The 14,190-nt window shown below is 43.3% G+C and overlaps 1 protein-coding gene across 27 annotated transcripts; it reads right to left on the reverse strand.

Annotated features, from left to right (window-relative positions):
• Positions 1-4,556: 4,556 nt before the first annotated feature.
• On the reverse strand, positions 4,557-9,519 carry LOC117895203 (collagen alpha-1(I) chain). Of its 27 annotated transcripts, XM_034802887.1 has the most exons (9): positions 9,434-9,519; positions 8,086-8,965; positions 7,091-7,989; positions 6,897-7,058; positions 6,425-6,865; positions 6,233-6,394; positions 6,080-6,202; positions 5,623-5,847; positions 5,231-5,553 (listed from the first exon to the last, which is right to left on the reverse strand). In XM_034802887.1, exons 1-9 carry the CDS (start codon positions 9,473-9,475, stop codon positions 5,383-5,385), a joined length of 3,105 nt encoding a protein of 1,034 aa, XP_034658778.1. In that variant the 5' UTR covers positions 9,476-9,519; the 3' UTR covers positions 5,231-5,382. The 27 variants fall into 27 exon arrangements, with proteins under 27 accessions (XP_034658634.1, XP_034658745.1, XP_034658650.1 ...); XM_034802743.1 differs by adding an exon at positions 8,042-8,085 and having other exon boundaries at positions 4,557-6,202; positions 7,091-8,011; positions 8,182-8,965; XM_034802854.1 differs by adding an exon at positions 7,990-8,085 and having other exon boundaries at positions 4,557-6,202; positions 7,091-7,710; positions 8,182-8,965.
• Positions 9,520-14,190: the final 4,671 nt, after the last annotated feature.

The raw sequence follows: 14,190 nt of genomic DNA on the forward strand, positions 1-14,190 counted from the left end.
ATAAGTTGGCAAATTTAGTGGAAGTGAAGGACTTGGTCCAACTATTTTTATTTTCATTTTCATTTTCATTTTGCCATTTCTTTATTTCAGGAAGGATTTTTAGTGTTTCCGACAGCCAAGTGGCTGCCTTTTTGTGTTGCCAATGATTTTGCTCCTTTCGCTTTGTTAAACGTAGAATGGGCGAAGGCAGAGGAAATCCTCCGTCTCAACTGACATTTGTCGTTGGGCTCCAGTGGGCTCCAGTGGGCTCCAGCAGTGGCAGCTGCAGCTCCGGGTCTGCAGCAGGTCTGTTGCTGTGGCAGCATCGTGTTACGAACGATTATGGCCACCATTGAAATTGCCATTAGGCAACGAGGAACAGAACAGAACAGAACGGAACGGCGATGGCAACGGCAACGGGAACGGCAGCCATAGAACATGGAACAACAGCAGCCAGCAACATCATCATCAGGGGGCGACATCATTTGGCGACATCATCATGGGGCGACATCATTAGCTCTGGAAGCAGCAGCAGCAGGAGGCTGTAAGTTTCCCCCAATTCGGAATTTCAAAGTAGCATTACAAGGCTCTGAAATGGCATAAAGATTTCGCTACATTCGGATTTCGGATCCACAAAATAGAATATTTAACATTTCATTTTACATGGGATCTGCATGGGTCATGGCTTCGTTTTGTAGTGGTGTGGGTGTGCACACACAAAGGAGGCGGTGGGGGGGCTGGCCTGAAAAGTGTTAACAACGCGCAGAATATTCAAAAGTTGAGCCCGCGCCAACAGCTCTCCAGCCTCACCAGCAACTCTACACTGTGGAGACTCTATCCAAGACATTGAAAGCTTTGGGATGCAAGCTTTCTCTCTCTGCATCTCCAGAGAGTAGAGAACTCTCTGTGCTACGCTTTGAAGTAAGTTTTGGATAAAGCTTGGAAAGCTGTTATGGTTCTGTTCTGGATTTCATAACTTTTTCTATGAAATTCGAGGAGCAGCACGAGCTCTATGTTTGATTGATTTAAATAAAGATTCGACAGGATTGATTGCAGTTCTGTGTATAAATTATTTTATTCTTCAAAGTTCCTTATGTTCTAGCCCTGCCTTTTGCACGACGGTCGGTCGATTGGTCGGGAGTCGGGAAGTGCCTGCATTTATGGTCGCTGTTTGCCAACAGCTTTGAGGTCTGGTAGGAATAGCCGGAACAAAGCTTGGTGGCTGCTCGATGGGAGTGGATAAAATGCTCCTCTGCCAGCTCCATCTGAATGGAATTTTTAGGTGTTGCAGTTGCAGCTTGTGCAGATTCAGGTTCGTGTTTTTGTTGTACACTTTTTTGTGTTATTTGTGAGTGTTTTGGGCAACTGAAGATTCGATCAGCAAGTTGAATTAATTGCTGCGTTAATTGCGTTTGTTTGTGGTTAATTTTCTGCTTCGACTCCACCGGCTTCCTGCGCTTCGCATTCCTTTTTGTCGCAGAACTCCTCCGAAGCATTTTTTGTTGAATTGTTGACCAACCGCCGTGTAGTTTTGCCCTTTTACTAAAAGTAATGCTCAAGTTTCTAGCCTTAATAAATATGTTTTACAAAATGTTACAAAAATTGACAACAAACTGCTTATTGCTATTTGGTAAATTACTAAGTGGAGGCTGATAAATGCAGCGGCAAAAGCTAATTATAATTTTCATTTCATTGGGCCATGCATTAAGCGTTGAGTAAACATTCTTTTTACATTATTATTAAATAATAATCTTTGATTACTTTCATTTTAATTAAATTCCTTTGTTATTTCTTCATCATTATTGTTTATAGAATATTTTGCATTCTTTGATTTTTATTAAAGATAATTCAAAGGAACGGCATGCGCTTGTTCCCGGTATTGTCTCGCCAGACACCCACTCAGCACATATGTACATATGTAAAATTCGATTTTGAATTTCTGTTTAATATTACTGTCTACCCAGAATTCTAAAGGCTGAACATATAATTTGAAAAGAAAGATGAATCATTTTTCTATAATGGAGGCTTTTTTAAAGGATTTCTTCTTTGCTGATTTGTTTTAGAAACATTTTTTAAACAAAAGGGGCCAATGCCAACGTACGGTATTTTTTCAGTCGGAATTTTTCCAGATAGGAAGTCTGGTTTATATGTACATACACTCCCAATCAAACGAATAGACTCACGAGTTTTCAAAGAGAAAAAACGTTTATAAAAATCCAACCGCGAATGATAGTGGAGCAAATTAATTTTTCCATTAATCAAGATTCTTTTCCTTATTCAAAAAGTAAAGAATTCAACTTCTAAGTGGAAAGGTTTTTTTTTATGAATTATTTTGTGCAAATACCCCCAAAAAAAGGCCCGTTTTAGCGATCACTCGAATAGACTCAATGATGAATTTTTAGCAAAATCTTTCAAAAGCTTTGTAATAAATATTTTTTTTATGATGTTTGGAGCTTAACTAATAATGTTTGTGGAAAACTTTTTTGGAATTGCTCGGTAATGTCCTTCAGGACATTAAAATGAAGGGGATTTCGAAGGGTTCAATTAAAGCTCGCTGCAGGCCTGTCTGATGCAATTATGTAATGGTTTAACTTCCTAAAATTATTGACAGGACTCATATCCTTTACGTGAAAGCTATCCCCATGCGATCCCTGTAAAATTCTTATCAGGAGAGAAAAAAAACTTCCAAATTATGTGAAAATTTGAGTCTTTCATCCACTTCTTTATCAATTTACCGTTATATTTCGTGCGAGTATCCTGGTGAAACTAGCCTTTCTATGTGACAAAAATGTTGCAGAATCTCACCAAAGGACTTTAAGAGTAACTTTCCTACTGATTCACTCAACATCCACGAAACAAATCAGGTGTCAAGTGCGCCATAAAAACAAATGGAACCCAACACCAGTATGGTCCTCTAAGGACTATTGTAACGAGTCCAAAAATTTTCTTTTTTTCTTAGATCATGAAAGAATAATTAAATCGACCTATTCTTTTCAAATTAAAACTTTTTATAAAAAAAACGGATACAAAAAATTTGGTTTCCGGTGTCATGACACGCGCGACAACAATGCAAGAATCCTTGCGAGACCCAGTAAGAGGATAACTTTTGTCTAATTTCAATAATACCACAACGCTAATAACATTTTTGTCACATGGAACGGCTAGTTTCACCAGGATACTCGCACGAAATATAACGGTAAATTGATAAAGAAGTGGATGAAAGACTCAAATTTTCACATAATTTGGAAGTTTTTTTTCTCTCCTGATAAGAATTTTACAGGGATCGCATGGGGATAGCTTTCACGTAAAGGATATGAGTCCTGTCAATAATTTTAGGAAGTTAAACCATTACATAATTGCATCAGACAGGCCTGCAGCGAGCTTTAATTGAACCCTTCGAAATCCCCTTCATTTTAATGTCCTGAAGGACATTACCGAGCAATTCCAAAAAAGTTTTCCACAAACATTATTAGTTAAGCTCCAAACATCATAAAAAAAATATTTATTACAAAGCTTTTGAAAGATTTTGCTAAAAATTCATCATTGAGTCTATTCGAGTGATCGCTAAAACGGGCCTTTTTTTGGGGGTATTTGCACAAAATAATTCATAAAAAAAAAACCTTTCCACTTAGAAGTTGAATTCTTTACTTTTTGAATAAGGAAAAGAATCTTGATTAATGGAAAAATTAATTTGCTCCACTATCATTCGCGGTTGGATTTTTATAAACGTTTTTTCTCTTTGAAAACTCGTGAGTCTATTCGTTTGATTGGGAGTGTATGTATGTGTGGTTGCATTTAGTTTTTGTTAATTGTTTAAACAATTTGTCGTCATTTACTACTTAACTATTGCAACAAATAATTAAGGTAAATATATTATACAAAAACCCGCCATGTTCAATTAAGAATACTTTTGTAAGCCTACCTCTACATTTATTCCAATTACGTCAAAGAAAATAAGACCACAAAACATTTAAATAAACATAAACAAAAATATATAGAGACGCGCACACAAGCGTGCAAATATAAAAATAGGGAAATTCGGATTAGAAGTTGAATATGACTCCAAACAATAACAAACACTCTAATAATTTAGTATATTCTGTAGTATTTGTTAGTTATCAATTACTTCCAATAAGGAATATAAAAAAAAAACCGAATCACTGCTCTGCCATGGCTGCGAAAATCAGTATGTAATTTCGCAGTTGGCCCCATGTAATTTTGAAAAAATATGCACAGTTAAATGTATAATTCGAAATAAAATAAGCTTTGCAAGCTTGAATCCCCACCACCACCCCGCAAAAGCTGAGTGCGTCTGGCCAATGGATTCGACCTGCAAATGGCTAATAAAAGTTCGTAAGAACACATCTCAATCGCAGCATACGATAAACAAAAAAAATAAGCTTTGCAAGCTCGAATCCCCACCACCACCCCGCAAAAGCTGAGTGCGTCTGGCTAGGGGATTCGACCTGCAAATGGCCAATAAATGTTCGTAAGAACACACAAAAAAAGAACTTGGGGCCTACAATGAAAAAAATAAAGCAGATCCTTTTATTTAAGGAATAATTAAACCATGCAAGTTTGCATTCATTTTCCGATTTATTAATGGAAAGAAAATTTATTTTTTAAATAGGAAAAGAAATTAGAAAATAGGACAAGCCATAGATAAAATATCATTGCCAATATAAGTGATGCTGTGATTATTATGTGGATAATAAAGTTTTGAAATACCGTCGATGGAGATGCCAATCACATCCCTTTACTTCTCTAGACAACGAGCTTCATCCTTGGGAAGGCAGGTTTGGTCGAGCCAATCGAACCTCTCCTTTTTGTTGCAACGCAGATGCACCAACTTGTGCTTCCCCGACCGTTTTACCTCACATCGGAAGTACTTCTTGCAGTCACGAACATCAGGGAAGACGTCATCCTCGTCGCAGTCTTCCTCATTCTTCAACTTCTTGATGATGTTTTTCAAGTACTTTTTCTTTTCCTTTGAGCTCTGCTTGTCCTCTTCATTCTTTTCGTCATCATTGGACTTATTCGATTCGCTGTCCTTTTCCTCTTTGGAATCTTTTGACTTGTCCTTTTCCGCTTCCTTCTTTTCTTCGAGGGAGCTGTCTTTCTCAGTGGAGCTGGCCTTCTTCTGTTCCTGCTCCTTGGACTGTTCTTCGACAGATTTGGGATTGTCCTTTGTTCTCTCGCCAGAACCCTTGGGGCTCTGCTCGACAGAGGCGTTCTCGCTGGATACACCTGCACCTGATGGGCGTACAGAGGCAGCCTGCTCTACACTCTCGAGAGCTTTGGGGCCATTGTTGCTGGGCTTCTCTGGCTGGGGTTTCTCTTGCTCCTGATTGGAAGCGGGCGCCTTAGTAATGCTAACGGGCTCCCGAGTTGTGCGCCAGCCATTCATCCACTTCTGCCAGTCTGGCCAGAATTGAAGCGGCCGATGGGATGGGATGGGCTTGAAGCCATTTCGGGGTCCTTCAGCTGAATCAACACCAGGATTTTTTGCATAATGTGGTCCACTTGGCCAGATCGGTAAATGCTGAACTGGACGAAGAGTTGGTCGAGTCTGGCCTGGAAGAAAGAAATGATGCGGGCGCTGACGCCATGACTCAGCTGGAGCGTTGGGATCAGCCGGAGTACCTGGAGCCGCAGTGGAACCAGCTGTAGCATTTGGATCAGCAGGAGTACCAGAAGCTGGAGTCGAACCAGCTGGGGTGCCAGGAGCGGCAGTGGAACCAGCTGGAGAGTTGGGATGAGAAGGATTACCAGGTGCGGCAGTCGAACCAGCGTTTGGATTTTCAGGAATACCAGGAGCAGCAGTCGAAACAGCTGGAGCGTTGGGATCAGCAGGGGTACCAGGAGCGGCTGTGGAACCAGCTGGAACATTTGGATCAGCAGGAATACCAGGAGCGCGAGTCGAACCATCTGGAATGTTGGGATCAGCAGGGGTGCCAGGAGCGGCAGTGGAACCAGCTGGAATGTTGGGATCAGCTGGGGTGCCAGGAGCGGCAGTGGAACCAGCTGGAGAGTTGGGATGAGAAGGATTACCAGGTGCGGCAGTCGAACCAGCGTTTGGATTTTCAGGAATACCAGGAGCAGCAGTCGAAACAGCTGGAGCGTTGGGATCAGCAGGCGTGCCAGGAGCGGCAGTCGAACCAGAGTTTGAATTTTCAGGAATACCAGGAGCGGCAGTGGAACCAGCTGGAGCGTTGGGGTCAGCAGGGGTGCCAGGAGTGGAAGTCGAGCCTGCTGGAGCGTTCGGATCTTCAGGACTACCAGGAGCGGCAGTGGAACCAGCTGGAACATTTGGAGCAGCAGGGGTACCAGGAGCGTTAGTCGAGCCTGCTGGAGCGTTTGGATCAGCAGGATTACCAGGATCGGCAGTGGAACCAGCTGGAGCGTTGGGGTCAGCAGGGGTGCCAGGAGTGGAAGTCGAGCCTGCTGGAGCGTTCGGATCTTCAGGACTACCAGGAGCGGCAGTGGAACCAGCTGGAGCATTTGGATCAGAAGGGGTACCAGAAGAGGCAGTCGAACCAGCTGGAGCATTTGGAACACCAGGAGCGGCAGTGGAATCAGCTGGAACATTTGGATCAGCTGGGGTACCAGGAGCGTTAGTCGAGCCTGCTGGAGCGTTTGGATCAGCAGGATTACCAGGATCGGCAGTGGAACCAGCTGGAGCGTTGGGGTCAGCAGGGGTGCCAGGAGTGGCAGTCGAGCCTGCTGGAGCGTTCGGATCTTCAGGACTACCAGGAGCGGCAGTGGAACCAGCTGGAACATTTGGATCAGCAGGGGTACCAGGAGCGTTAGTCGAGCCTGCTGGAGCGTTTGGATCAGCAGGATTACCAGGATCGGCAGTGGAACCAGCTGGAGCGTTGGGGTCAGCAGGGGGTGCCAGGAGTGGAAGTCGAGCCTGCTGGAGCGTTCGGATCTTCAGGACTACCAGGAGCGGCAGTGGAACCAGCTGGAACATTTGGATCAGCAGGGGTACCAGGAGCGTTAGTCGAGCCTGCTGGAGCGTTTGGATCAGCAGGATTACCAGGATCGGCAGTGGAACCAGCTGGAGCGTTGGGGTCAGCAGGGGGGTGCCAGGAGTGGCAGTCGAGCCTGCTGGAGCGTTCGGATCTTCAGGACTACCAGGAGCGGCAGTGGAACCAGCTGGAACATTTGGATCAGCAGGGGTACCAGGAGCGTTAGTCGAGCCTGCTGGAGCGTTTGGATCAGCAGGATTACCAGGATCGGCAGTGGAACCAGCTGGAGCGTTGGGGTCAGCAGGGGTGCCAGGAGTGGAAGTCGAGCCTGCTGGAGCGTTCGGATCTTCAGGACTACCAGGAGCGGCAGTGGAACCAGCTGGAGTGTTGGGGTCAGCAGGGGTGCCAGGCGTGGCAGTCGAGCCTGCTGGAGCGTTTGGATCAGCAGGATTACCAGGATCGGCAGTGGAACCAGCTGGAGCGTTGGGGTCAGCAGGGGTGCCAGGAGTGGCAGTCGAGCCTGCTGGAGCGTTCGGATCTTCAGGACTACCAGGAGCGGCAGTGGAACCAGCTGGAACATTTGGATCAGCAGGGGTACCAGGAGCGTTAGTCGAGCCTGCTGGAGCGTTTGGATCAGCAGGATTACCAGGATCGGCAGTGGAACCAGCTGGAGCGTTGGGGTCAGCAGGGGTGCCAGGAGTGGAAGTCGAGCCTGCTGGAGCGTTCGGATCTTCAGGACTACCAGGAGCGGCAGTGGAACCAGCTGGAACATTTGGATCAGCAGGGGTATCAGGAGCGTTAGTCGAGCCTGCTGGAGCGTTTGGATCAGCAGGATTTCCAGGAGCGGCAGTGGAACCAGCTGGAGCATTTGGATCAGAAGGGGTACCAGGAGAGGCAGTCGAACCAGCTGGAGCATTTGGAACACCAGGAGCGGCAGTGGAATCAGCTGGAACATTTGGATCAGCTGGGGTACCAGGAGCATTAGTCGAGCCTGCTGGAGCGTTTGGATCAGCAGGATTACCAGGATCGGCAGTGGAACCAGCTGGAGCGTTGGGGTCAGCAGGGGTGCCAGGAGTGGAAGTCGAGCCTGCTGGAGCGTTCGGATCTTCAGGACTACCAGGAGCGGCAGTGGAACCAGCTGGAACATTTGGATCAGCAGGGGTATCAGGAGCGTTAGTTGAGCCTGCTGGAGCGTTTGGATCAGCAGGATTACCAGGATCGGCAGTGGAACCAGCTGGAGCGTTGGGGTCAGCAGGGGTGCCAGGAGTGGCAGTCGAGCCTGCTGGAGCGTTCGGATCTTCAGGACTACCAGGAGCGGCAGTGGAACCAGCTGGAACATTTGGATCAGCAGGGGTACCAGGAGCGTTAGTCGAGCCTGCTGGAGCGCTTGGATCTTCGGGAGTACCAGGAGCGGATGTCGAACCTGCCGGGTTGTTGGGACTTACTTCTCCAGGAGCAGCGGTTGATCCTTCTGTTGCGTTGGGCTCGCTTTGTCCAGGTGCATTGGTGTTGGTAGTGTTCTCGTTAATAACTGAAGTCGTGGACTCCGGGTCTAGGGACACCTCAGACCATGAAATTTCTGTGGTTGTTTCCAAAATATTTGTTGTCTCAGCGGGAGCAGTGGTTGTCTCAGCTGGAGTTGTGGTCGGCCCAGCGGACGTTGATGATCCGAGACCCTCAGTGGAGATTGTATTAGTGGTGGCGTTGGAATTGCCGGTTCCGGTGCCGTCGACAAGCAGGGCAGATTCGCTGACGGCAGCTGGACTGTCGGTAATTGTCACCATCTTGGCCACAGCCGCCGTGGGTGCCTCTGCGTCTATCTTGATGGGCTCGCATATCTCGATGCCATCGGTGACGCATCGCGTGCTCGTCTGGCAGGGAATCACATTACCCGTCGTCAAATCGTCCACGCAGAGCTGATAGGTAAGAGGTCCCACGCAGACAGCTGACTTGCCGGCGCACTTAAGAATGGCGGCGGCTGCCCTTGCCTGGTGGTTGGCCACTAGGGCCGTGAGCTGGAAGATAAATTTAGGAAAAAGTCGGGAGGTTAGGCGGGCTGGGATCTCTGCGAATGGTGGTGCACTGATCGTCGCAAGTCAGGGAGGAGGCTCGGGAACGCAACAATTACACATTGGGTTTGTTTCACTTGCATAGGATACTTTTGAGTTGTCTCCGATTGATTTGAATGTTATCCAAAGAATCAAGAATCCCGGGAGCTAAGGATATTTCGGGTTCGTTTGGGGTTGGAGTTTGGTGTTTGGGTTTTTCGTGGTGTTTATCGAACATATCCAAGTGCCACACCAAATTTCCAATAGAAATTTATACAACTCGTCAGTGAAGACAGTAGCAGGCAACAAAAAAAAAATTGAAAGATAAAATAATTCCATTTTGGCACTTGTACCCGATGAGCTGATTAATCAATATGATGCGGATTCTGCGGATATGATTTATTGCAGGTCGCGACTTTAGGATTATGCAATTACCACAAGCAAGACTAGAAGTCTGGTCGATCGGTTCGTTGCCATCGTCGTCGTTTCATGCGTTGGGTTCGAAAGGAAAATCGTTACAATCCTCTCTACGCGTATCTGTCGCGTTTTTATGCAAAATCTCCGCTTTATCTTCTTTCCATTCCGCAAAACTTTTTGTGACGCTAGCCAAATACAAGATAATCGCTTGTTTGCGCCTGATAAGCGTGGCTAAGCCAATATATGATAATGCGGAGTAAGATATTCCGAATCACCCACTTGTCATGAAATCATAGAGACAAAACGTGGAATCATTACCGGTAATTATGTTCCTATGATAATTATTGAAATTATCCATTTTGATTAAAACCAAATTTTACCTGTTTACTTTTTCCCGCTCTGTTTTGTGTCCCGCAAATTCGCAATGGTAAAGGTGATGTGACCCCCCACCTTGATAGGCTCTTCTGATAACGCACCTTTCTGCTGGGTCCATGAATCATTCGCCTTATCAGGTCGGAAGAGTTGATCGCTAGTTCTCGGGATTCTGTTGTGACTGCCAAATACGTAATCTTAATCTTGAACAGCTAACGTCAAGGTAAATGTTGATAAAATGGGCTGCGCATTTCCGTTGACTGGCGTCTTTGCTTTATTTGCTTCATACCAAAGATACTAGTAAAAAAAACAAAAACCAGGGTACGGAACATATGCGCTTATCTGGATTTGATTTGATTCTATCCCATTCCGTCCCGTTCTTCTGAGGATATGGTGATATGGATACGGTGGGGTCATAACAGAATGCTGTTATATCGTCAGACCCAGCTCCATGACGCAACAAGTATCTAGCAAGCGAGCGTTTGGATAAGAACTAAGTATTTTCGGAAGCCCGATCCAGATAAGGTTTCAGCAAATGCACATATATTACATTGGACCATAGACCATACATCCAAAATACACCACAATGCATGAGAGGGCGCATGAGAGTTATTGTAATGGTGGCAATCAGACTTAATTCTAATTAGATCCTATTACACTGTGCTACAAATGGGAAACTTTTGAGCGTAAGGATATACATATAACTTCATCATTTGTACCTAGAATTTGCAATATACCTCAAATATATGGACCTATTTTTAATTCATGACCTTTGCCCTTCTTTGGGAAATTAAAGTGTTTAGTAACTAATTTTGTTGAGAATCGATGCCACTAAAGAGATATCGTCTAAAAGTATACTCGTATAGTCGTACAATAAAAAAAATGTACAAAGAAAATATCGCAGTTAAAGAAACATTGAAAATGGTACAAAACTTCAACTTTGCATAGATAAATGAAGATACATATGTACATATACATAGGTATAAGGATACATTCTATGACCCCGAGTTAAAAATTAGGTGATTTTTTTTAAATTTTAACATTTTGTAGATGTATGCGCTGCAGGTGCCAAAAAAAAAATTTGAATATCGAAGTATTTATTAGGAGATATACTCATACATATGTATGTACATATATACCATCTGTGAAAATTATTTTAGTATGTTATCCCTTATATAGTATGACTGATAGGGTCTCTGCATGTGTGTATGTATGTATGTACATATACATGAGATTCCAATGGAATGTCGTATATTGTTTTAATTATACATTTGTCAGTGGGATTAAAAAGCAATGGCAACCCACATGTTCCCCTATTCCCCCAAATTATCAATGCTGAATCCAAGATAGCATTTCCTTATAGGCCAAAACATCATTAACGTTTGTTGTGTATCCCATGGAGAGTTTCATTCATCCCTTTGACAAGTATCGAATCGCCCCTTTGAGCATGTCCCGCAAAATTCCATAAGTATTGACCAATTAAATGGAATTTGATTTTCTTGTTCCGCAGTTAATGCGGTTAAACCTTAAAAAAAAAAAAATAGTCAATGCAAAATAAAAAGCCGAAAATGAAAAATGCAATACAGGCGCATTCACATTGCGGTTTCGTGTGTCTAGACAATACAATAAATACAGTTAGCCATATATTTGTACTATAAAATGCGAAGAAGAGTGGGTGCCCAGAGGGAACGAGTAAATACAAATACTCGTTTAATATTATGTTATGACTGGGTGATTGGGTTGTTTTACATGACATTCCACGTGCTATTTGCACGGCACCCAGTGGATGGAAAGAAGAATAGGACCCCAATAGGATTTTAGAGGACATTGCCCCGAATCCCCTTGCCATGCAAATTAAGTAAGACGAGTCAAATTATGCAAGAGCTCACGGTGTGCTCTTCACCCCAACCCAATACAATTCAGTTGTCTTCCTCTCTGGCCCTGCCGCAGTTGTATCCTAAACAGCTCCCTGCTTGAAACTTGCAGCTCCGTTAATTTTGTTGGCGCTGCGGTCGCTGATGTGGTCAAGGCGCACAGTGGGACATTAGCAAATCTGTTTTTTGTGTATTTTATTTGATGTTTTTATTGTTATCAATATTTTGGAAGCTGCCGAGCTTTTTCGGCAACTCTGACTCCACATTTACGTATTTCTCTCTCACATTCTCCGTATTTAGTTTTTAATATTTTTGTTTCTAATTCGACGATTTTTAAAGGGGCGTGTCCGTGAACTACGATTCGGTTTGTTAAAATGTACAATGGTTTAGAGCTCGATTAAAGTAACGGGCTCGCGTTGGACATATGTATGTATGAATGTATGTAGGATAAACTTATTATAAGAATAGTTTATTAGGGGTTTTAAGTATGAGTATAAGTTAAATTAAGTGTCTCTTGAACATATTTCAACGGCATCTTCAACTACGACAAAACACGACTGCACAACTTGACGACTGACAACTGATTGCCGACTGCTCTCTCTCTGTACTCTGACGCTTCCACGCTCTCTCGCTCTCGCGATCTCCTCTTTGACCTATGCTCTCTTCTCTCTGCTCTCTTGGGGTGGGTCCGCGCATGGTAGAATTACTAATAGGTAACGTATTCACCACAGTGCTTCTCATTCGAGGACCATATGCAGAACGTAAAACGTTTGCTATCTCTCTCTAGCGCTTGCCTCTCTGAGCGTGGTGAGTAAGCTTATGGTCCTCCACTCAGCTGACGACGTTACCTATTAGCATGGTGAAATTACTAATAGGTGACGGATTCACCACAGTGCTTCTCATTCGAGGCCCATAAATCTTGTCAGTTGTTTGCCAAACGTCGACGAAAGAGGTTGTGTAGCGCTGATCTTAATAATTATTTGCCGCTGCTCCGAACACAATAGTTATAAAAAAGGTGGTCTTTTACAGAACTGTCTTGAAAAAAATGTGTGTTTCAAACCATTTTGACTTTGACTAGACTTTTATACCCGGTACTCGAAAAGAAAATGTTGTATATTGTACGCACAATCCAAGCAGACAATTTTCGAGAAGACAAAATGTTCATGAAATTCCTTCTTCTTAACAAAATATTTTCCGATTGACTGCTTTAAAAAAAAATAAAAAAATGTGTTCTCCGTATTCGTATTTAATGTTTTCGTAATGTGTATTACTTGAAATATTAAGTTTTCATTTTAATTAATTATTTATTAATTATTATTATTAATATTAATTAATTAATTAATGAATGTAATGAACTTAGCCATTCGAATGGCTTCGAATGCATTCTATAAAGCTGATGAGTACTGAAGCCTGAAATACTTTGGCAGTTGGGCGCGCAACCCTCCCACAGGTACTTTTGTTTTATTTTTAAACCCGGTACTCGACGAGTAAATAGGGTATATTGTATTTGTGCACAAAGTGAACGTGTAACGCACAGGAGGAAACGTTTCCGACCCCATAAAGTATGTACATATATGTATGTATATTCTTGATCAGCATCAATAGCTTCAGTTCTGTATGCTCACACTGGTACAAGTGTATTTAAAAATTGAGCGACGCCCCCTTCCGCCCCCGCAAGTCGCGAAAAATCTGCGGTATTCACAATTTTGAAGATACGCGAAAACTAAAAACGCCATTCTGCTGGGAAGGAACATATCTATCAGATCACCGAATTAAGATTCGATTGGATCATTATTATAGTCAGAATGAAGAAATTAATTTGCAGTGCACTATGGGTAAAAAGCCCGAATTTTTGGCATTTATGTAATTTTTTTGGGTAAAATATTTCAATGCGACTTAACTTTTCTGATTCCAAAATATCCAGATAGAACAAAACTGGTTTTAAAAGATTTTTACCTAGTACCATATGTTTTTTGCGCGCTTTTAAAGTCGGCTTATTTGAAATGCTTTGACTTGTGAAAAAGTGCGGGAAAATTCCAGCTGTAATTGTAGATCGATTACAAAGTTTATATACAAGTAAAAATATGGAAATAAAAGGTCGAGGCATTCAAATTAATTGTTTATACATGTTTTTGTATGGTTGTGTGTAGTTATTTAATTGTTCAATGTTTTGTTCGTGTGTCTTTTTAGCTTGGTACTAACAATTGCACGTGTTTTCTGTGGAATATTACTTTTGCACAGCACACCACTGCACAGAAGTTCAAGTTACTTGTTATTAACCAAATATTATAGAATCACGTGGTGTCAATGCTTTTTGCCCGTTTTTGCCCCTTTTCGAAAAATTTTAAATTTTGCAGATGCTTATGAGTTCACTCATGCAGCGCTATGTTGGAGCATTAAATGTGCGCTCATGTGTTCCAGCTGGTCTTTTATCTGATCTGATCACAACTTTATAGTCATCACTTGGCATGCGCTCTAAAGCAGTCTTGAACAGCCTGACCAATGCATGATGTTCATGAAGCATTTGCT

This window comes from Drosophila subobscura, chromosome A (genome assembly GCF_008121235.1).
Source record: "Drosophila subobscura isolate 14011-0131.10 chromosome A, UCBerk_Dsub_1.0, whole genome shotgun sequence".
NCBI classification, from domain to species: domain Eukaryota; kingdom Metazoa; phylum Arthropoda; class Insecta; order Diptera; family Drosophilidae; genus Drosophila; species Drosophila subobscura.